Source organism: Myotis daubentonii, chromosome 21, assembly GCF_963259705.1.
Source record: "Myotis daubentonii chromosome 21, mMyoDau2.1, whole genome shotgun sequence".
Taxonomy (NCBI): domain Eukaryota; kingdom Metazoa; phylum Chordata; class Mammalia; order Chiroptera; family Vespertilionidae; genus Myotis; species Myotis daubentonii.
Genome location: NC_081860.1, coordinates 1,832,544 through 1,855,819, shown reverse-complemented (window position 1 = coordinate 1,855,819; position 23,276 = coordinate 1,832,544). Strand labels below are relative to the sequence as shown.

The 23,276-nt window shown below is 56.2% G+C and overlaps 1 protein-coding gene across 3 annotated transcripts in view; it reads left to right on the top strand.

The window, feature by feature from the left end:
- Window positions 1-23,276, top strand: part of EFL1 (elongation factor like GTPase 1) — a 64,924-nt gene that overhangs the window by 6,970 nt on the left and 34,678 nt on the right. For 2 of the 3 annotated variants that reach the window (XM_059677964.1, XM_059677966.1), the window contains exons 5-15: window positions 3,184-3,317; window positions 4,228-4,365; window positions 5,449-5,663; window positions 6,511-6,634; window positions 10,225-10,301; window positions 11,413-11,549; window positions 12,568-12,690; window positions 14,014-14,113; window positions 14,458-14,609; window positions 15,285-15,463; window positions 16,723-16,861. In XM_059677964.1, coding sequence (XP_059533947.1) covers window positions 3,184-3,317; window positions 4,228-4,365; window positions 5,449-5,663; window positions 6,511-6,634; window positions 10,225-10,301; window positions 11,413-11,549; window positions 12,568-12,690; window positions 14,014-14,113; window positions 14,458-14,609; window positions 15,285-15,463; window positions 16,723-16,861 — 1,518 coding nt within the window. The remainder of the gene's footprint in view (window positions 1-3,183; window positions 3,318-4,227; window positions 4,366-5,448; window positions 5,664-6,510; window positions 6,635-10,224; window positions 10,302-11,412; window positions 11,550-12,567; window positions 12,691-14,013; window positions 14,114-14,457; window positions 14,610-15,284; window positions 15,464-16,722; window positions 16,862-23,276) is intronic. The other variant, XM_059677967.1, reaches the window with a different exon arrangement.

The window sequence follows — 23,276 nt, the reverse complement described above, 5'->3', positions numbered from 1 at the left end:
GCCGACTCCAGAGCTTGTAAACCGGCTCCCCGGGCACCTGTCTCGGGCCTCCTCGTCCCCAGAAGGCAGATCTGACTCTCCCGTCCTCAGAGCTCCCAGGAATTGCTTCCCATGCTCCCCTTCACCTCAGCTTGGTCTCCAAGAATGTGGCACAGCGGGTTCTTCCGGGCCTTCCGCGTAATAACAGGCCACGGACAAAGAAGCATCGTGGATGGGCAGCTCGTAAGATGCCACGTGATGAGTAGCAGCCCTACGCTGGTCACAGGGGCTGCCAGGCTGCCGTCTCAGCTGCAGAGAGCGCCAGGAGAAACGGTGCCCGCGGGTGAAGGCACCTGGGTGGATCAGCAAGCTGCCCTCACGGCCCCAGCCACTTGGGGGTCCTTTGCCCCGTGCTGTGCCACCGCCGCCCGCGGGGTCTGGCCTCCCGGGATGAAATGCGGGCCGTCCTGAGCAGCGTGGCCGAGCGTGTGGCTTTGGGGTTAGTTGGGCCCGAGCTCCCCCGCTGCCGTTCTGCAGTGTTCGGTCTCGGGCGGGAACCTCAGAGCCGGTTCTAGCGCGCGTCCTGCAGAAAAACATGGAGCTTTCTGCGTCCTCGTGTTCCGCTCTGTGAAACTGGGCTGATGGGAGCGGCCACCACAAAGGGTGGTTGTAGGCCGACAGGAAGGAGTCCTGTACACGGCTTGGAACGGTGCCAGGCACACAGGCCGCCCCGGATGTGAGCTCCGGCCTTGGTGGTTGTCTTATCATCATGTGTCACCTCGGGCTGAGCCCGCGACGCACCCGTAACTTACCGTATTCAGCCCGCCATCGGGCTGTAAAGTCCCCGGGGAGAGCCCGCGACGCACCCGTAACTTACCGTATTCAGCCCCGTCCTCGGGCTGTTAAAGTCCCCGGGGAGAGCCCGCGACGCGCCCCGTAACTTACCGTATTCAGCCCCGTCCTCGGGCTGTTAAAGTCCCCGGGGAGAGCCCGCGACGCGCCCCGTAACTTACCGTATTCAGCCCCGTCCTCGGGCTGTTAAAGTCCCCGGGGAGAGCCCGCGACGCACCCGTAACTTACCGTATTCAGCCCCGTCCTCGGGCTGTTAAAGTCCCCGGGGAGAGCCCGCGACGCGCCCCGTAACTTACCGTATTCACCCCGCCATCGGGCTGTTAAAGTCCCCGGGGAGAGCCCGCGACGCGCCCCGTAACTTACCGTATTCACCCCGCCATCGGGCTGTTAAAGTCCCCGGGGAGAGCCCGCGACGCGCCCCGTAACTTACCGTATTCACCCCGCCATCGGGCTGTTAAAGTCCCCGGGGAGAGCCCGCGACGCGCCCCGTAACTTACCGTATTCACCCCGCCATCGGGCTGTAAAGTCCCCGGGGAGAGCCCGCGACGCACCCGTAACTTACCGTATTCAGCCCCGCAGCGTCTGGAGCCCGCAGGTTGAAGGGCAGAGTTGAGAGAAGGAGCGAAAGTCCAGTGTCTGGGGGTGTTTGAGCGTTTGAGTAATTATCTTACCTTTGGAAGAGAATGATGTCACATTAGCAGTGAGTGGGAATAAGTGTAGAATGCTAATGAGTTACTGTTTTTCTTCCTGGTTCACTTACATTTTAAGGTTCAGTCTCTGTAACCTGGGGGTGGGGCCAGTCGCTGTGCCGTGCCCGGGACTGAGGTAGGCTTGGTGGGATGTGGCACTTCCAGCTGAAACGGCGTGTGTGGTCGCCCGGCTGTACGCGTAACACGCGTGTGTGTCGTGAGCCTGGAGGAGAGACTCCATGCGAGAGCGCTTAGCACATGGCTAGGCACAGAGCTGTCACTCCTTAAGTGTTTGTAGAATTGACTCTAACTCTCGACTGAGCAGATCCGCGCCTGCGCTTTGAGGTTTTGAAGGGAAGTCGTCGGCCAGTTGCTCTGTGTCTGTTGAAGTCGGCATTTCCCGTTTGGGCCCCTTTGAACAACCTTCCCTCTCAGGCGTCGGTCCTTTTATAGTCTCAACTTCCTAATCTGTGAAATGGGTATAGCAATATGTACCTAATAGGCTTATTGTAAGGGTTCAATAGTGTGTGATCAGCACATTACATTTGTTTACTTAGCACAGTGCCCGCCTCACAGGAGGCTAAATAAGTGGTAACTATTAGAATAATAAAGTCTGAATATTTTATTTATTTATTTATTTATTTTGGAGGAGGGGGTGAGAGAGAGAGAGAAACATTGATTGGTTGCCTCCTGAAAGTTGGGCACAGGAGGAACCTGCAGCCCCTCCCCAGCAACTAGCCCCCATCACCCTGGTCAGGATTGGGCAAGATGGCCCCGATTGGCCCCAATCGCCGGCCAGGCCGAGGGACCCCACCCGTGCACGAATTCGTGCACTGGGCCTCTAGTAAAAACCTAGGTATGTGCCCTAGGCTGGGAATTAAACCCACAACCCGCCCTAGCCGGTTTGGCTCAGTGGATAGAATGTTGGCCTGCAGACTGAAGGGTCCTGGGTTCGATTCCTGGTCAGGGCACATGCCCGGGTTGTGGGCTCTATCCCCAGTAGGGGGCGTGTAAGAGGCAGCTGATTAATGATTCTCTCTCATTGAGGTTTCTATCTCTCTCTCCCTCTCCCTTCCTCTCTGAAATCAATCATATATAATAAAAGTGTAATATGCTAAGTGCCCAATCATTCCACCAGTTGCTATGACGTGCACTGACCACCAGGGGGCAGACGCTCCAACCGGTAGGCTAGCTTGCTGCTGGGGGTCCGGCCGATCAGGACTGGGCAAGACAGACTGGACACGCCCTGGAGCCCTCCTGCGGTCCCTCCCCGGCAGCCAGCCCCCATCACCCCGGTCAGGATTGGGCGAGATGGCCCTGCCAGGCTGCGCCCCCCCCCCCCCACCTGTGCACGAATTCGTGCACCGGGCCTCTAGTAAAAATGTATTTTTGAAAAATAAAAGTAAACTCAACCTTTCGGTCCCACGGCTGACACTCTAACCACTGAGCAGCCCAGCCAGGGCAAGTCCGAATGTTTTATATAGACGCTGTTGGAATCAGTAGTTTCGTCCACGGGAATTCCAGATGGGACTGACAGCTGCGGGCGGGGCCTCTGCCTTCTGTAGCCTGACATCATCTCTGAGCGCTCTGCCTCTGGAACGCCCGAGGCAGCGCGTTGTATACCTGCACGGCTGACAGCGGCCGTCCTCGCCCTCCATTCCAGGTGGCGAGGAATACCTCATCAACCTCATAGACTCTCCGGGTCACGTGGACTTCTCCTCCGAAGTGTCCACGGCCGTTCGCATTTGCGACGGGTGCATCATCGTGGTCGATGCCGTGGAGGGAGTCTGCCCACAGGTAGGGAGGGGGCTGTGGTGTGGAAATATGTCGCCGGTGAGGGGAGGTGCGGGAGGAGGAACTGACTGCTGGTGGCCGTGTGCACTTAGACGTTTCACTGGCAATCACAGGTTTTACATTTGACGTTCGATAACCTTCCCGTCTGTGGTGGAGTTTCCTCACCTAAGTTTTCAGGATGACTTTAACTTTAGATTCTTTTTTTTTTTTTTAATACATTTTTATTGATTTCAGAGAGGAAGGGAGAGAGAGAGATAGAAACTCAGTGATGAGAGAATCATGGATCGACTGCCTCCTGCACGCCCTACACTGGGGATGGAGCCCGCAACCCGGGCCTGTGCCCTGACCGGGAATCGAACCCTGACCTCCAGGCTCATAGGGTGATGCTCAACCGCTGAGCCACGCGGCCGGGCGGGCCCCTCACTGTCTTTTACAGTTTCATTTATCCTCCTTAAGCAAACGGCCAGTTCCACGAAGGTAAGGATGGTTTGTAGTCTGTACTTCCTTGCTGATGTGTTCTACACTTTGTCAATGTCTCGTGACCACCTGTGTCTGAGGGGCGTAGTCCGAGTTATAAGGAGGATGGGAATGAGCTGATGATTATTTCTTTAAAAAGTAAATTTGTATTGATTTCAGAGAGACGGGAGAGGGAGAGAGCGATAGAAACACCAATGATGAGAGAGAATCACTGATCAGCTGCCACCTGCACGCCCCACACTGGGGATCGAGCCACAACCCGGGCATGTGCCCTTGACTGTAAACAAACCCTGGACCCTTTAGTCCACAGGTCAATGCTCTACCCACTGGGCCACCCAGCTAGGGCGGAATAAGCTGATTATTAATCAAGATTTCTTAAATGTGCTTTAATTATTTCAGATCACGAGTTTTCCGCTTTCCTTTCTGTTTCCATCAGACACAGGCAGTTCTGCGCCAGGCCTGGCTCGAAAACATCCGGCCCGTGCTGGTGATCAATAAGATCGATCGCCTGATCGTGGAGCTGAAGTTCACCCCTCAGGAGGCCTACTCCCACCTCAAGAACATCTTAGAGCAGGTATCGCGTTCTTTACTGCGGTCGTTTAAAATCGGGGCTCGAAGGGGAGCTGCAAGGAAGTTGCTGGGTGGAGCCTGAGGTGCGGCTCTGGAAAATTCACTTCCTTAGAATTTACTCACTTTCCCACTTACGAGTCACACGTGCTGGCATCACCAGAGTACAGCAGTGGTGGCAGCGCACGCCTCCTCTCGGGGTCCCGCCTGCTGGGAGCGTCCTCGCGCGTGAGGCTCGGACAGTAGGTTTTAATGCTCTTTATGTTTGAAATCTTGTCGTTCTGGTTCCACAGGGAGGCGATGTTAGGAGGCTGTTTGGTTTTTGTGTTTTGTTGTTTTTTAATTTTTTCCCAGAAAGATTGGATAGTTTCTGAGTTGTTTTTTTTAAAAAAATATATATTTCTTTATTGATTTCAGAAAGGAGGGGGAAAGAGAGAAACATCCACGATGGGAAAGAATCATGGATCGGCTGCCTTCTGTACCCCCCACTGGGTCTGGAGCCCACAACCCGGGCATGTGCCCTTGACTGGGAATCAAACCCTGACCTCCTGGTTTATTGGTCGATGCCCAACCACTGAGCCACACAGGCCAGGCGAGGATTTCTGAATAGTAGCTTCCATCGACTCTCTGAGGTCGGAAATAAGATGACTTGAGAGTGAAAGTCGTTGGGAGTTAGAGGCCGGGAAGGGGCCTGCGAGAGTGGTGACAAGCTCAAATGCGGAGCCGATGTGCGACATGGCCGGGCTAAGGCCGGCTAAGGCTGCAAACTAGGATGGTGGGAGCCCTGAGTTCCCGGGGCGCCAGGCCTCAGTCCTGAAAAACAGGTAAAGGTACCACACGTTCGTGTTTGCATTAAAACAGTCATCACAGGAACGCCCTGCGGAAGCCGGACAGTCTAGCTGTGCTGGGGTCAGAAAGAACCGCTTGGTAACACGGAAGTTATTCATTGTTGTCAACGTCGGCCTCGCCTGAGCCCAGGGGTGACCGACTGACCGACGGGTGGTTCCAGGCGTGGCCAGTGCGCGTCACGGGGTCTCCCGCCCCGGGCGCCAAGCAGCCGATTGACCCTCTGCCGTTTCCTCTCTCCTAGATTAATGCGCTCACGGGAACTCTTTTTACTTCTAAAGTCCTAGAAGAGAGGGCGGAGAGAGAGAGCGAGGCCCCCGGGACTCCGGGGGCCGACCCGGCGGAGCAGGTGTACGACTGGAGCGCGGGCTTGGAGGACACGGACGACTCCCACCTGTACTTCTCCCCGGACCAGGGCAACGTGGTCTTCGCCAGCGCCATCGATGGCTGGGGCTTCGGGTGGGTCCCGTCCCTCAGGTCCAGTCTCGCCGTGGCTTCCAGACACAGCAGATGTGTGTGTTTTATAGAGAAGAAGGGAGAGGGAGAGAGAGAGAGAGAGAGAGAGAGAGAGAGAGAGAGAGAGAGAGAGAGAGACATCCATGATGAGAGAGAATCAGGGACCGGCTGCCTCCTGCACGCCCCCTGCTGGGGATCGAGCCCGCCTTGACGGGGAATCGAACTCAGGGCCTCCTGGTTCATAGGTCGACCCTCAGCCACTGAGCCACGCCGGCCGGGGGCTACACAGCTGCTACTTTAAATGGAACTTTGTGTTTTGAGATCATTGTAGATGCACCACAGTTGTAAGAAGGAATACAGATTCTCTTTTTACCTTTCCCTGAGGTAGCAGCCACACGGGGCAACCAATTGAAGGTTCTGTCTCATTTCTCTCTCCTCCCCTCCCTCCCTCCCTCCCTCCCTCCCTCCCTCCCTCCCTCCCTAGTCTCTCTCAATAGAATCCATAAGAACATGTCCCCGGATGAGGATTAAACACAATAAAAGGCACCATGGCCTGAATTCTGCTTCACGGGGAGGTAGAGAGACGGGGCAAGACATGGGCCCTGGAGCCAGACTGCGTGGGCCGCATCCCAGCGTCACGCGCTCCCTGTGTCACGTCGCTGCTCCTTTGTCCCTTCCTGTGAAGCGGGGTGGTTAGCGCCTGCCTCGGGGGAGAGGGAACGAGTGCAGCGAGGGACACATTCGAGGCACTTTGGACAGAACGGTGCCTGCAGGGGAACCCAAGTGGTAACCATGGTCACTCTGACTGATGTCACTAATGACGTGAGCACTTGCTTTTTATTTTTTCCAGAATTGAGCACTTTGCCCAAATCTACAGTCAAAAAATCGGCATCAAAAAGGAAGTTCTTTTGAAGACACTGTGGGGAGACTATTACATAAACATGAAGGCCAGGAAGATCATGAAGGCGGATCAGGTAAGGGCGCAGGCGCCTTTGGTGGTTTGTAATTCTCACCCGGGGATCTTTTTAGGGAGAGCGGAAGGGACGGGGAGAGAGAGAGAAACATCGATGTGAGGGGAACACATCCATGGGCTGCCTCCTGCACGCGCCCCAACCAGGGCCTGGGCCGGGGGGGAGCCTGCCACCGAGGTCCGTGCCCTGGACCGGAATGGGACCCAGGACCCTTCGCTCCCCAGGCCGGCGCTCTATCCACTGAGCCACACGGCCAGGGCTCTCTTGTGAATGTGGGTTCCTCCCCTTAGGAGCCTGAACTGTGACCCCTTTAATGGATATAATTTGTCTCTGACTCATGGGGGCAGTTCCTGAAGGATGTTTCACCGTCTGTTTGGTTTATGCTCATGAATCTTATATTCAGGTGCTGCTTGAGAGCTTGTTTGGAGGTTCTAGCAGGGGAGCGCAGCTACTCGTATACCCTTGACCGAAGACCGGTCCTCTCCTCGGGGGGGAAGGTCGTCCTCTTCGACCGAGCGCGCAGCTTCGGGAGGGACGCACATGGATCGGTGAGGGAGGAGGGGGACACCCGCCTAGCCAGCCAGATCAGCCGAATCAACCCTGGCGATCAATGGGGTGACAGATGTCGCAGCCAGATCGCCCTCACATCCTTCAGGTGCTGCTTAAATAGAGCGCTTCACATACAGGGAGCAAAGAGTTGCTTTCTTTTTTTTTTAGAGGAGAAAAATCTCAGATCCTGGTCACTTGAAGACATTTTTTAAAAATACTTTTTATGGATGTCAGAGAGAAAGGGAGAGGGAGAGAGAGAAACATCAATGATGAGAGAGAATCATGGGTCTGCTGCCTCCTGCACGCCCCACACTGGGGATCGAGCCCACAACCCGGGCATGTGCCCTGACCAGGAATCGAACCCGGGACCTTCTGGTTCATGGGCCGAGGCTCAACCACTGACCCACACCGGCCAGGCTTGAAGACCCGTTTTGCATCATGCACATGTGTGCCACCTCCACCATAAACAGACATGTCTTTCACTGCCCTCTGTGTGGCCTACATGACATCCTCGCCTTAGCCGAGCCTTCTCTCTCTTTTTTTTAAAAATATATTTTATTGATTTTTTACAGACAGGAAGGGAGAGGGATAGAGAGTTAGAAACATCGATGAGAGAGACACATCGATCAGCCGCCTCCTGCACACCCCCCTTCGGGGATGTGCCCGCAACCGAGGGACATGCCCTTGACTGGAATCGAACCCGGGACCCTTCAGTCCGCAGGCCGACGCTCTACCCACTGAGCCACACCGGTCAGGTGCCGAGGCCTTCTCTTATCCATGCCCGTCCCCTTGCGTGCTGAGGGGGGAGCGGGTGCTCCGGGCCCTGCCTCTGGGGACGGGGTGCAGGGCTGCCCAGTCCCAGGCCGCGAGGTCCTTTTCCTGAAGCTTCGCTCCTCACTGTCAGGTTCAGGGTTGCATAACTTTATTCTCACTGAAGAGCACAGGTGTTCTTCTTAGAAAGGACTCAGAGGGCACCGGGAAGACAACAGCCAGAGGCCAGCACTCGGCTGCTGCCGTGGTTTTCATTTCTTTTATTTTACGTGGTTAATCCTCCCCCGAGGATATGTTCCCATTGATTTTTAGAGAGAGAGGAAGGGAGAGACAGAGAGAAACATCGATGGGAAAGAGACACATTGGTGGGTTGCCTCCTGCACGCGCCCCAACCAGGGCCCAGGCCGGGGAGGAGCCTGCAATCGTGGTCCATGCCCTTGACCAGAATCGAACCCGGGACCCTTGGGTCTGCAGGCCGACGCTCCATCCACTGAGCCACACCGGCCGGGGCTCTTGTATTCTTTCTGACTAGGTCTCTCCGTCCCTCACTGCGATTGTACAGTCTGCGTAGTGTGGCTCCTTTCCTGCTTGTTACTATGAAGCACAGAGCCCCACCGTGAGCCTCTTCCCTGGGCCGTGACAGGCCTGAATCAGCAGCGTATTGAGGGGGCCAGTGCAGGGAGCGGGGAAGGCGGGGCCTGACTGGAGGTTTGATCTCGGCCCCAGCCCTCACCACTGCGCCCTGTGCCTCAGTGTTTCCGTCTGTGAAATGGAGGCAGCAGGCTGGCCTCAGGGGCGGGTACGATAACGATCCGAAGCCATCCAAGAAAAGCCTGGAGACCGTCCTGTCCCCTGAGTGCCCGGTCATCAGCGTGTGCTGTGAGCGCGTCATTGTTTACATCAGCGGTTCTCAACCTGTGGGTCGCGACCCCTTTGGCGGTCGAACGACCCTTTCACAGGGGTCGCCTAAGGCCATCCTGCATATCAGGTATTTACATGACGATTCATAACAGCAGCAACATTACAGTTCTGAAGTAGCCACGGAAATAATTCTATGGCTGGGTCACAACAGGAGGAACTGTATTTAAAGGGCCAGAAGGCTGAGAACTGCTGGTTTACACAATCACTCTCCTCAGGTCGGACGTAGCGTCTGTTTCTAATTTCCAGATGTTTTTTATAAGTAAGACTCCCGCGGACATCTTTGCATAAATCCTTTGTCTTCGTGAGGACTTTTTTTTAACCGAGCACTCAGAGGTAACGACTTAATTTCTCACTGACTTGTCACTAGCTCTTCAGAAGGCGGTCTCGGTCTCGGCTGATGGTCCGTCTAATTGTGCCTGTGAGAGCACCGTCTCACAGGGCTCTGGCATTATTATGCAGTTCGATAAAAGAAATGGTAGGGTTTTTGTTATTAATTTCCTCTTCCTTGAAGCTGATTCTTTTTCAGGTTAGGAATATCCTTTAGCCCGGCCGGTGTGGCTCCGTGGTTGAACGTCAACCTATGAACCAGGGGGTCATGGTTCAATTCCCGGTCAGGGAACGTGCCTGGGTTGCGGGCTTCATCCCCAGTGTGGGGCGTGCAGGAGGCAGCCGATCCGTGATTCTCTCTCATCATGGATGTTTCTCTCCTTCTCCCTTCCTCTCCGAAATCAGTAAAATATTAAAAAATGATGATAATGTTCTGGAGCATGAAGTTCATGGTGAGGCCTGTACATGCAGTCACGTGTTCGCTCTCCGCTGGGCGCTCAGTGGCGTTTTGAGGGGCGCGGGGGGCCTCCGCAGTGACGTGTCCCCCGAACGGTCTCATCATTGTGAAGGCGATAGTTCCCATAGTTCCCGCAGGGAGAGAACGGCGGGTTATTGTACCTCCTTTCCTCCCCTCTGCGGTTCAGTAAATATCTTCTAGTAGAAATGGGGCGTGTCGATAATAAAACATGGCAAGAATGAGTATTAAGCCCCGGCAGGTGTGGCTCAGTGGATAGCATGTCGGCCCGAGGACTGACGGGTCCCAGGTTCGGTTCTGGTCAAGGGCACGTACCTCGGTTGCAGGCTTGATCCCTGGCTCTGGTCCAGGTGCACGTGGGAGGCAACGAATTGATGTGGCTCTCACATCGATGTGTCTCCCTGTCTTTCCCCCTCCCTTCCACGTTCTCTAAAAAAAAGAAAGGAAAAATATCCTCAGGTGCGGATTAACAACAGCAATAATAAAGGATAGTATTTAAGGTCCCCTATTAAATACGCAGAAACCTGAGCGTGCTCATTCTCTTTTACAGGCGAAAGGAAAGAAGCCGTTATTCGTGCAGCTAATCCTGGAGAATCTATGGAGCTTGTACGACGCGGTCTTGAAAAAGTAAGACTTACAAAACTGGCGACTGTGGGCGGTAGAATGTGCCTCAGTTCCCAGTTGCCTGAGTCCTGCTTGCGGAAGCTGAGAGAGACGGGGCAAGTGAGGAGAGAGAGCCTGACGATGAGTTGGTGACAGGGCTGGGGGGCGATTTCATGGAGCCTGTGCGACCCACGTCAAGCGCAGCAGGCGGCACAGGAGAGAAATGCTTTGTAGAGGCCGCGGGGCAGGGATGAAAGGATGGAGGGAAACATTGACCTGTATTTTTTATTGATTTGGGAGAGAGAGAGAGAGAGAAATGAAAATTGGTTGTTCTACTTCTTTTTAACATATTTTTATTGATTTCAAGAGGAAGGGAGAGGGAGAGAGAGAGAAACATCCATGATGAGAGAGAACCATGGATCGGCTGCCTCCTGCCCGCCCCCCACTGGGGTTGGAGCCCACAACCCAGGCCTGTGCCCTTGACCGGGACTCAAAACCTGGGACCCTGCAGCCGGCAGGCCGATGCTCTATCCACTGAGCCAAACCGGCCAGGGCTGGACCTTTATTTTTAAAAACCCAGTTTGAAATAAAATAGTCATCGTAGCAGAAAGGTGCCTGCTAGCTAGACATTAATAATGGGAACCTTGGGCACACACATGCTGGGGACAAGTGCAAAAGAAAGCTTGCCTCGGCGAGTTTAGTGTCTGGGTTATTCCCGAGATGGGTCCCTGCCCTCTGAGCATGCCTTTGTGACCCTGCTTCCCCCGCTGGCAGAGTTGGCTTAAGGAGGCTGTGGTCTGGTGCTGCAGGACAAATCTGTAATAATGAAAGCGTAATATGCTAATTAGACCGGACAGCCGAACGACCTTCCGGGCGAAGCCAGGGCCGCGAGGGCCGAGCCCCTTGCAGGGATTTCGTGCACCGGCCTCTGGCTTTAGAGAGAGGCTCCTTTAGGAGTGGGCGGCTGGAGACGGGGCCTCCCGAGCTGTGGCGGGAGCCCCTGCAGTCCCTTCCAGATGTTGGTAGAAAAAGCCACGCACGAGGAGTAAACGCTGTCGGATGATGGTGAGGTCCCTGTCCTCGCCGCTCCGTCACGCCTGTGTGACCTTCCACCCCGCTCTTGTGCTCGCTGCAGGGACAAAGAAAAGATTGAGAAAATCGTCACCTCCTTGGGGTTGAAGATCGGGGCCCGGGAGGCGCGGCACTCGGACCCGAAGGTCCAGGTCAGCGCCATCTGCAGCCAGTGGCTGCCCATCTCCCAGGCTGTGCTCGGTATCCTTTCTGTTCGTGGTTTTTAATGGGATCATCGTTTTGACAAAATGGTGGAAGCGGGGGTGTTTACTGGCCACCAAGAAATCCTCTGGAAATAATGCATTCCGATCCAACTCAGCTTGCTATGTTCATTTCTTAGTGTTCTATGAAACTATTTAACAGTTATTATACTGCCCTGGCCGGTGTGGCTCTGTGGATAGAGCGTCGGCCTGTGGACTGACGGGTCCCGGGTTCGATTCCACTCAAGGGCATGTACCTGGGTTGCGGGCACATCCCCAGCGGGGAGATGTGCAGGAGGCAGCTGATGGATGTTTCTCTCTCATCGCTGTTTCTAACTCTCTATCCCTCTCCCTTCCTCTCTGTAAAAAATCAACAAAATATATATATTTTTAAAAATTCTTATACTAATATTAGTATTTATTCTAATACAGTCTAAATATATGTTCTAGGAAGATATTCCTTTTTATTTTTGTTTGGTAATCTAAAAAAGACACTTCCTTTTACTGAAATTTATATATAAGTAGATAATTTAGAAGTTTTAGGTCACTGTTTTACTTAGTACTGTATTTTCTTTAGTGTGTTGATATTCCTCATTATGTTTTTAATTCCCAAAAGACGTCATTATAAAGTGGCATGCATTTACTGAAGTAATTTTATAGATGAATTTCATCTCTCTCTCTTTTTTTTTTTTTTGTGATCCTCGCCCAAGGATATTTTTCCATCAATTTTTAGGGAGAGAGGAAGAGAGAGGGAGAGACAGAGAGAGACATCCATGTGAGAGGGACACATCGAAGGGTTGCCTCCTGCACGCGCCCCGACCAGGGGCCGGGCTGGGGAGGAGCCTGCCACCGAGGTCCGTGCCCTTGACCGGAATCGAACCCGGGACCCTTCGGTCCGCAGGCCACCGTTCCAGCTGGCCCGGGCTCATTCTTTGTTGCCGCAGGATTTGGTGTACGTTGTGGGCTCGTCCTTGGAGAGTGCACGCATCAGTGTTGGGGTCCTTGACAGCAGACCTCAGCCATGGTGTGTCAGAAGCTCCCCAGCCCCCTCGACATCACACCGGAGCGGGTGGAGAGGCTGCTGTGCTCGGGCTCACAGACGTTCGACTCGCTTCCGCCGGAAACCCAGGCGCTGAAGGCAGGTGAGGGACAGAGGACGTGCACGCACCCTCATCTTTAAAAAGAAATACACTTTTTATTATTTAGAGAGTGAGAGGGAGAGAGAGAAACATCCACGATGAGAGAGAATCATGGATCGGCCGCCTCCTGCACGCCCCCCACTGGGGATGGAGCCCGCAACCTGGGCCTGTGCCCCGACCCGGAATCGAACCCTGACCTCCTGGGTCCTAGGTCGACGCTCAGCCACAGAGCCACGCCGGCCGGGCCTCCGAGCTTTTCAAGGCTTCCCCAGGCAAGCCTTCCGGACCATGTTCCATTCCGACTTCCGGAATGTTTTTTCTCGTTGGAATTTGACTGGCGGGATAACTTATGGGTAAAATCTTTTTTGATGTGGGGCGATTTTTAAGAAAAAATCACTAACCGATTTTATCCCTTCAGTGTTGGCTAAGAAAATGTCAGCATGTGCTTTGAATTGTGAGCAGTTTATAGATGTGGGCCCTGGCCAGGCAGCTCCCCACACAACCAAAGGCTGCAGGTTCATTCCCAGGCGCTAGGCTGTAGGTGCAAGCCCTGGTTGGGGTGCGTACAGGAGGCAGCTGGTCCATGTTTCTCTCTCGCACTGATGTTTCTCCTCTCTCTCTCTCTCTCCCTCTCTCCTTCCCACCCCCCTTCTCCCCCCACCATCCTTCCTCTAAACATATCCTCAGATGAGGATTAAAAATTGAAATGTATCAAAGGTTTTGTAGATTCAGGGAAAATTGACATCTTTTATAATAATGGACCTTAGTTTATATCTAAGGTTTTTTACATTGCTGTCATTATAATGTTCTATTTTTTATTGATGAAGGTATTCCATATGTGTCCTTATCCCCCTAGTGCCCCCCGCCCCCGCTCATGCCCTCACCCCCCGGTGTCTGGGGCCATTGGTTTGGCTTATATGATCTTTGTGTGTTTTATCCGCGAGCTCCCTGCTGGCTGCTGGCCTCGGCTCGCATCCCTGATCCTGTTGCTTCTCCCCTGGGTCCAGGGAGTATTTATTGGGGCTTGTGGCGGGCAGCGAGCCCGCTCACTGGCTTCAGTGCCGTATCGGCGTCCCCCAGCCCTCCTCCTGCCCTGTTAATGCTGCTTTTCTTTCCTCGTTTTTGCCAATTCTGCTTGTTCTTTTTCCTCTTTTCCGGCAGTTTTACGGTTTTCCAAATGGACTTTTTATGGCAGTTGTAAAAGGTTATAGGCTGCTTACATGTTTAGATGATGCCATAGTGAAAGCATCTTAATTGTTCTCCAGAAGAATCTGGATCTTTCACAAAGGGAAAAAACAGTGACATGCTTGCTTTCCGCTCGCTCAGCTTTTATGAAATGCGGGAGTGACGAGACCGCGCCCGTCATCATCTTTGTGTCCAAAATGTTTGCTGTCGACGCCAAGGCTTTGCCTCAGAACAGGCCCAGGTAGGGACGGGGCGGGGGCGGGTGGTGCTGGGGGGCGGCGTACGCGCGCTCAGGGGGAGGGTGGGTCCCTGAGAAAGGTCCCCGCGGGCGTGCGAGCTCTGTGGGCACGTGGGGCCTGCGGGTCGGCTCGTGCTCGGGGTGCCTGGGGCCCGCGTCCTCCGAGGAAGCCTGAGGGGCCTGCTCTCCCAGTGCCGCCGCCGGGGAGGGAACTGGGGAGCCTTCTGCCCCGAAGGGCCCGGGGCCCGTGGTCGGCCGGTCCCGGCACATGAGTGCCGCTGGTTCCCTGCTTGTCCGCGTGAGAGACGCCGGTGCCGCCCGAAGCTAACGTGCGTGGCGTCCCGCAGGCCTCTCACTCAGGAAGAAATTGTGCAGAGGCGTGAGCAGGCGAGACAGAGGCACGCGGAGAGGCTCGCGGCAGCTCAGGACCCGGCGCCCGCGGGGCCCACCGCCGACGGGAGCACCCCTGAAACGAGTCCGGAGGGAGAGGAGCCAAAAGGTACAGCTTTCCCAATGGGCTTTGGTGCAAGTACATATATATTTCTAGTGTCAAATGTCTGTACTTGTTTCTTCAATAATATTTTTACTAGAGGCCGAATGCACGAAATGTGTGCACAGGCAGGGTCCCTAGGCCTGGCCGGCGCTCAGGGCCGATCTGTGGGGCGACCGGTAGGATGATCGGGGGGCCCCGCTGGCACCCGCCTTGGCCGGCCTGGGGCCTGCGGGCTGGGGGCAGCTCCTGGGCTGAGCGTCTGCCCCCTGGTGGTCAGTGTGCGTCATAGCAATGGGTCGTTCCACCATTTGGCCAATTTGCATATTAGGCTTTTATTATATAGGATAGGATTGATTTCAGAGAGGAAGGGAGAGAGAGAGAGAGAGAGAGAGAGAGACATTCATGATGAGAGAGAATCATGAATCAGCTGCCTCCTGCACTTCCCCCACTGGGGATCTAGCCCACAACTGGGGCATGTGCCCTGACCGGGAATCGAACCCTGATCTCCTGGTTCATAGGTCGACGCTCTGTCCACTGAGACAAACTGGTTAGGGCTATTCTTTTATTCTTGGTGTTTCTGTCCTGAAACCGGGCCACATATCCATCGTATTCACTGTCCCTCTGTGTCCCCCACCCGGGGGAGGGCATGCTTGCAGCTCATGACCCCTTTGTTCCTGGCAGGGGGTGAGCCGCAGGGGGGGAGTGTGACCCCTAGGCCCGCGCCGCGGGAAGAAAGCAGCCAAGAGACCAACCAGGAGACGTTCGTGGCGTTTGCTCGCGTGTTCAGCGGCGTGGCCCGCAGGGGGCAGAAAATCTTTGTCTTGGGGCCCAAGTACAGTCCCGTGGAGTTTCTGCAGCGGGTAAGACCGGAAGCCAAACTCAAGTATTCGTCTCCCGGTTCTGGTGTCTTTTAAGTTGGCGAGACCGGCGGTCACCTTACTGGTAGATTTCTCGCGTCTAGAAAGTCACACGGGGGTGAATTCTGTGTCTCTCGCGTGGCCTGGGTGACATTCGGTAGCATTTAGGGAACGGAACTGCCATATGAACCCAGTGTTTGGCCTTAATGGTTGTGAGGCCTTTCCCTCCGAGGTCGGAAGAAGGAACGGGGAGGGCACAGGGCATGCTCGCGCCAGGGCGAATCTTCGGGAAACGGAGATGCGGAGTCTGGGCGACACGGACAGCGTGGGCACGCACAGGGGCAGCAGCAGGCGCCGGGGGCAGTCCCAGGCGCCGCTCAGGAGGGTCTGAGCCGCTGAGCAGTGGCTTCCAGATGTGCCCGAGCCAAAGGCAAAGGCCCCCACCAGCTGGAGCCGTGGCGGGACAGGCTCGGGTGCGGGGGGCTGAGGGTGCCAGAGCCCCGGGAGCCGGTCGGGTCCCCAGGAAGCAGGGAGGCGGAACCTACTCGTCAGGGTCCACGGGAAGCCCCGCTGAGGCTCTGGGTGGCATCGCTTTAAATCAGCGCCTATTCGGGTTCTTTAATTTAATTAATTTGTTTATTTTTAAATATTTGTATTGATTTCAGAGAGGAGGGGAGACGGGGAGAGGGAGAGAAGCATCAACGATGAGAGAGAATCACGGATCGGCTGCCTCCTGCATGCCCCCTACTGGGGATCTAGCCCGCATCCCGGGCATGTGCCCTTGGCTAGCATCAAACCTGGGACCCTTCAGTCTGAAGGCCGACGCCCTGTCCACTGAGCCACTCTAGCTAGGGCCAGGGTTTGACTGATTTTTAAAAAAATATATTTTTACTGATTTCAGAGAGGAAGGGAGGAGAGGGAAAGGGAGAGGGAGAGGGAGAAACATCATGATGAAAGAGAATCATTGATAGGCTGCCTCCTGCACGTCCCCTAGGGACCAAGCCCACAACCCGGGCATGTGTCTTTGACTGGAATTGAACTCAGGACCCCTCAGTCCACAGGCTGATGCTCTATCCACTGAGCCACACCAGCCAGGGCTATTTTTAAATCCCTGAGGCACTATTTCAAATTTGCATGCTTCGCAGTTACATGAAATGTGACCGCCCCACGTCTCATTTAGGAATGAAAATAACTCTGTATGTATGAACCGATGTTTCCATTTCCTGCTCCCTCACTCACCGGCGACCATTCTCCCTCTCCAGGTACCATCGGGCTTCTCCGCTCCCCTGGACGAGCTGCCCGCGGTCCCCCACATGGCGTGCTGCACGCTGGAGCACCTGTACCTCCTGATGGGGCGGGAGCTGCAGGACCTGGAGGAGGTGCCGCCGGGAAACGTGCTGGGTAGGTGCTGCTGGGCGTCCGCGGCCCCGAGCGGCCCCTGACACCCGCTCACTCGGCGGGGTCTCTGAAGGAGAGGCCGGCTCTTTCCTGCTGTGCTGAGACTTCGCTCAGTGCATGTGAGTCATTAGCGTGTAGTCAGCACCTTGGTGTGACTTACGGTCGTTCTTTTTGTTGTTGTTAATCCTCCCCTGAGGATATTTTCCCATGGATTTTTCGAGAGAGCGGAAGAGAGAGGGAGACAGAGAGAAACATCGGTGCGAGAGAGACACATTGATGGGTTGCCTCCTGCACGAGCCCCGACCAGGGCCCGGGCCGGGGAGGAGCCGGCCGCCGAGGTACGTGCCCTTGACCGGAGTCTAACCCGGGACCCTTGAGTCCGCAGACCGACACTCTATCCACTGAGCCACACCGGCCAGGGCTGTGGTAGTTCTTTAAAAAAAAAAAAAAAAAAAGTAAGTGCTGCTCACGTCGTCTGTGAACGCGCCGAGCCTGGGGCCTTCTGTCTGCGAGCAGCGGAGTTCCCGCTCACGGCCCTTCTCGTTCTGAGTTCCGGGACTGTTCGGGCCCAGTGTCTTGGAGACGGATCTGCTGCCGTCATTGGGGACTTCCCTTCCTGGTGTCGTCAGGACGACCAGTAGGTTTGTAATTTGGCTCCTCGGTTTGGTGGGTGACGGGTCGGAGTGGCTCCGTCAGCGCATCTGGAGCTCGTCTCCCGCCTGCCTCACAGCCAGACGCGCCGTCTCAGTAAAAAGCCGGGCCCGCGGAGCAGGAGAGCCGTGTCCTCCGCCCCGTGTTTCCTAAGAGCATCTCGTCACGGCTGGGAGTGAGTTTAAGACGGGCCGGGGCGGGGGGTGGGGGGGAGAAGGCCAGGGGTCCGGCTTGTTAGTGCGCAGAAGCGCCCGCCCGAGACAGCGGCGGCCGCAGCCCGGGTAAGGGACGTGGACTCCAGCCCGCAGGGCGCTCGGCTGCGGTGGCCGGGACCAGGTTTGTCAGCACAGCTTCTCGCGTGGTTTTCTGTTGGTCCTCCATCCCCTGAGGCTGTTTTCCATTGATTGTTGGAGAGAGCGGAGGAGAGGGGGAGAGGCAGAGAGGAACATCGATGTGAGAGGCCCGTCGATGCGTGGCCTCCTGCACGCGCCCCGGCCAGGGCCCGGGCCAGGGAGGAGCCTGCAACTGAGGTACTGAGCCCTTGACCGGAATCGAACCCGGGACCCTTCGGTCTGCAGGCCGACGCTCTGTCCACTGAGCCAGGCTGGCCAGGGCTGTGTGTATGTGTGTGGGGCGGGAGGGGGTTAACTTAAGACAGGTTTGTCTTTTGGGTGAAAAGCGTAAGCTGGGTGGCTGATCTGGTTGAAACAGTCCGCACGGTCCCTTTACCTGCTGCTGCCTGAGGACCCCGAGCCCAGCGGCTTCACTGAGACAGCGGTTATGTCCCCACGACCGCAGGCCACGTGGTTCGCTCGGCAGCTCCTCCTCTGTTCCACGTGCCGTCACCTGAGGTGCTGAGAGCCTGGGCACGACAGCTACTCGACGGCTCTTCACCCCGTGTCTGGGGGTGACACTGGTTGTCTGGGGGCCATCGGATGGGAGTGGGACTGGGGCTGGACCTGTGGCTGTGACTCGTTTTGAATGAATATGTGTTTATACGTATTTTATTGATCTCAGTGAGGAAGGGAGCGGGAGAGACAGATGGAAACATCCATGATGAGAGAGAATCACTGATCGGCTGCCTCCTGCATGCCCCCCACTGGGGATCGAGCCCTTGACCCGGGCCTGTGCCCTGACCGGGAATCGAACCCTGACCTCCTGGTTCATAGGTCGACCCTCAACCACTGAGCCACGCCGGCCGGGCCCATGTGACTTTTCCATGTGGCTGCTTGGCCCCCTCACCATTTGCTGGCTGGTGAGCGTCCCAGTAGGAGAGGGAGGAGGTGTCATGATGGCGCCTCCTGAGCCCTCGGCCCCACTCCCGCCCCGTCCCTTCCTCAGACAGAAGTGAGTCGCTGACTGGCCCGGATCCAAAGGCGGAAACTCACTCCACCTCTTGATGGGACCCGCGTCAGAGTCTGTGGGCGTGTTTTAAAGGGCCGCACCACGAATCCGAGATGACTCGTTTTCTCTTACACGTTAACGGGCCCACGATGGGGCGCAGATGACACATTACAGCACGGAGCGATGTCTGGTGCGCGGGGCCGGCCTGGGAATGCTGTTTCATTTTGTGAGCCTTGTTCGCTCAGGGAGAAAGTCCTCACTCCGTTTTCAGAGGGAAATAGCAGAGAGCGATGTGCCTGGTGCCCGTGTGCTCCCGTCAGACGGGAGACAGTCGGGGTTGTCGGATGCCGATGCCAGGCTTGCTGGCGGCGGGAGAGCGCATCGCCTGGCGTTCGGGGCAGGCCTCTCGCTGGCGCGTGCGGCACGCAGACGTCACTCTGGAACGAGGCTGTTACTGGGAGAACTGACGCCGAGCCGTCAGCGTGGGGCGGGTTTCTGCGGCCTGCGGACAGTTCATTGAGAGTTTAGAATTCTGTAATTCCAACCTGATGTCTGGGGAAGTGGGTGTCGATGAGCCTGGCAGACCTCCCATGCCCAGCGCACAATGGCCTCTTGTTCCGTCTCCTCCCGAGAAAGGAAACGTTTGCCGCAGGCCCGGCTCACAGGCGAGGGGAAATTGAATTAGGGTTCCAGGTCTGCAGCCCTTTCCTCCTCGCTTCCAGATCTCTTCCATATGGTGAGATCTTGACGATTCAGGGGCGCACTTTAAGAGGAAACCTGATATCCCCCTTTTTACAGCATGAGGGAGCAGTGGGTGCTGCCCAGCCTTTTTCTGAACGGTTTCAGTTCTGCCAGGGGAGGCTGCTGGGCTGACGGGAAGTCTGTGGTTTCAGTGAGTGAGTGTGTGTCTCCTTGTCAGGTGGGGAACTGAGGAGTCAGAAGCCTTTGCAGGGTTTTACTGGCAGATTTTTAAAAAATATATATTTTTATTGATTTCAGAGAGGAAGGGAGTGGGGGAGAGAGAGAGAGAGAAAGACATCAGTGATGAGAGAGAATCATGGATCGGCTGCCTCCTGCACGCCCCCTACTGGGGACGGAGCCTGCAATCTGGGCCTGTGCCCTGACCGGGAATCGAACCTGGGACCTCCAGGTTCATCGGTCGTTGCTTAACCCACTGAGCTACACCGCCGGGCCAGCCTCTCTTCTGTTAACTTCTGGGGAGACCGGCTGCTCTCTTGGTGGCACACGTGAATCCCAGCGTGCCTGGGGACCGCTGCTCTAGTCCATTTCCCAACGCTTTGGGCATTTGGTGAGCCTTTTCCTCTGTTGACATAGCCTTACCCTAATTGTCGCCTTTCTTCGGACATTTCCCTTGACGTTGGAAGGTGGAGGGCGTAGGAGAGGCAGGTGGGCATATCGATCCATGTGGGATAAGCCTTCCTTTCTCAGGATCCAAAGCGGCTTAAAAGAAAACAAGGGGCATGGCTTTGTACACGCAGCGAAGTACTGTTTGCCCTGAAAGGACAAGCCTTTGTTCGTCTACTTTCGTGGCGCCGGCGTCCTTCCACTCTCTTTTGGGCTTCGTCTGTGCTTGGTCCTGCACCTGCACGTGGTTGGATTCCCACTCGGCTGCGTGAATCTCCCGCGCTCTCTCCAGGCCAGGGGCGGGCAAACTTTTTGACGCGAGGGCCACAATGGGTTCTTAAACTGGACCGGAGGCCGGAACATGAGCATGGATGGCGTGTTTGAGTGAACTAATATAAATTCAAAGTAAACGTCATTACATAAAAGGGTACGGTCTTTTTTTTTTTTTTAGTTTAATTCATTCCAAACGGGCTGGATCCGGCCCGCGGGCCGTAGTTTGCCCACGGCTGGTCTAGGCCCTTCACAGTGTGGATCGCAGACCAGCCAGAAGGCAGCCTCTTGTCTGAGAAGGGCACTGTCGTGGGAACTCCCAGACCGGAGTCTGTGCCGCAGACAGCGCGCTGGGTCACGTGATCTCTGTGCCTGCATACAGTGTGCTGGGTCACGTGATCTCTGTGGCCCTCCCTCTTCCTTTGGCTGGCTCTCCAGGAACCTCCCCCCTGCCCGTGACCTGGCTTTCCCGTCGCCTCTATTGCTTGGCTGTTCTCCATATTGCCTCTGCCCACCCCTCCGTCTGTGGATTGCTCGAGGTGACACCCAGAAAGCCTTCGACAGCCCTGGCCAGTGTGGCTCAGTGGATAGAGCGTCGGCCTGCGGACCACAGGGTCCTGGGTTCAGTTCCGGTCAAGGGCTGGACCTCGGTTGCAGGCTCCTCCCCGGCCCGGGCTGTGGTCGGGCACGTGCGGGAGGCAACCCATTGAGGTCTCTCTCTGTCTCTCCCTCTCTCTTCCACTCTCCCTAACGATGAATGGAAAATATCCTCGGGGGAGGGTTTAAAAGAAAGGAAGGGAGGAGGGAAGGAAGGCTCACAGGGGTGGGAACTCCACCCCCTGGAGAGCTCTGTCCTTGGATTCCAAGGACCGTATGCATGGCTGGGCCTCCGGAGGCCGGGCGGCGTTCTCTCTCTTGAGCCAGTTCGGAGGCCTCGCCACGTGCCCCGAAGGCGCAGTTAGAGCCCCCCCCCCCCCCCCCCCACACCCCCACTGGGCAGAGGCCGAGTGGCTGAGCCTGAAGCCTGTGCAGGATGAGAAAAGGCCCGGGCAGCCTGTCCAGCGCCCGCCAGGGCCGCAGCTGCCCCCGACGGCCACCAGGGGGCAGCCGTGCCCACCGCCCGTCCTGCCCGCACACAGAACACAGAACAAAGACCAGGTGTCCCAGGGAGCCTGTGCAGGAGCCCGGGCTGGGCGGCCCTCGCGGGACATCTGCCGCCTTCACCTGGGACTCCTGGTGATGAGGACGCTGAGCCGGTGGCGGGTGGGCCGCGCGCTGCGGGCTGTGTGCTTCGTGGACTGGACTCGAGTGAGCCCGCGCAGGGTGCGCCTGGGGCTCTGACCTGCCCCGGCCCAGCCCGTTCCTGCTCGCGGGGGGCGGGCGTTAGATCATGGGGCTTCAGAGACGCCCGAGTGTGGAGAGAGAGGAGGTGAGAGGCGCGCAGCCTGAAGGAGGACTTCAAAGCCGCGTTTACATTTATGTTGGCCGTCTCTCTCCCTCCCGCCCCTCCCGCCTCCCGTCCGAATACTAGCGGCATTGTTCCCGTTGTATATTTTTCCCCTCTGGCTTCCTCTTCATCTTGGAAACTGAGTAACGGGCTGCTCGGGTAGTTTCTACTTGGAAAAAGCATTATCATGAAAATATATGCGGCCCCGTGGCACCCGGACCGCTCGCGCCCGAGCCCCGCGCAGTTAGCGAACGCCGCCGTGGCAGGGCTTGCTGTATGAGCCCCAGGTGACCGGCGTTCCTCTGCGCAGCTCCGCGCCTAATTGCATTGCTGATCGTATTTCAAAGGGCCTGGGCCAGGGGTTTCCCTGCTGGCGGGCGCTGGTGATCCTAACCGGCCCTGTGACCTGGCTCTGTAGTGGGGGGAGAAATCAGATCCCCTTGCAAAATCAAAGGCCAGCACAGCCCCTCCCCTGGGAGGCAGTAGGCGGAGAGGAACCTCTTCTGTCAGATCTCCACAGAAGCAGCAATTAGTCCGTTTATTGGGGAGCAGTTGTTTCTCTTCAAAGCCACACGCCTGCCATTTTTGCCAAAACGACAATGGCAAAATTTCATTTTCGAAACAATTTGCACAATGTCCTTGTCTCTGAGTATCTTTCGTTAGCTGATAACAAAGGCGTGACCCTTCTATGCACTGGAGAGGCGGACACATCCAGCTAGATGGAGTCAGCATTCCCGTAGACCTACTGCGTGCGGGTGCTCAGTCAGTTCTGTGTATGTTTCTCACTGAAGCCTCACCACGAACACGAGGCGTAAACTTACCTTCATTTGCAGTTGAGAGAACTGAGACTCAGAAGGGCTTTGTGTGTGTGTGTTTAATGTATTTTCATTGATTCCCGAGAGGAAGGGAGAGGGAGAGAGCTAGAAGCATCAGTGATGAGAGAGAATCAGGATCGGCGCCTCCTGCACGCCCCCTACTGGGGATCAAGCCCGCAATCGGGCCTGTGCCCTGATCGGGAATCAAACCCGGGACCTCGGGGTTCATCGGTCGATGCTTAACCACTGGGCCACACCAGCCGGGCAAGGGGCATTCTCTGGGCGTATCCGTGTTGCTGAGCCCGGGCGTGTCACACAGGACTGGAGTTTTGAGCAGGAGGAAGCGTGTATGGGAGATGGAGCAGATGATGTTACAGCTCTGCCCTGGTTTGCGGTGACGAGGGTGCAGATGGGGAAATGGAGGCTGCAGCTCAGAAAGGCAGGATGGAGGTCCTGCTCGCACTCACGTGAATCTCCAGCCTCTGACCCCGGTCACGTGCTGCTCTGTCGCCCCCGGTGTTCACCG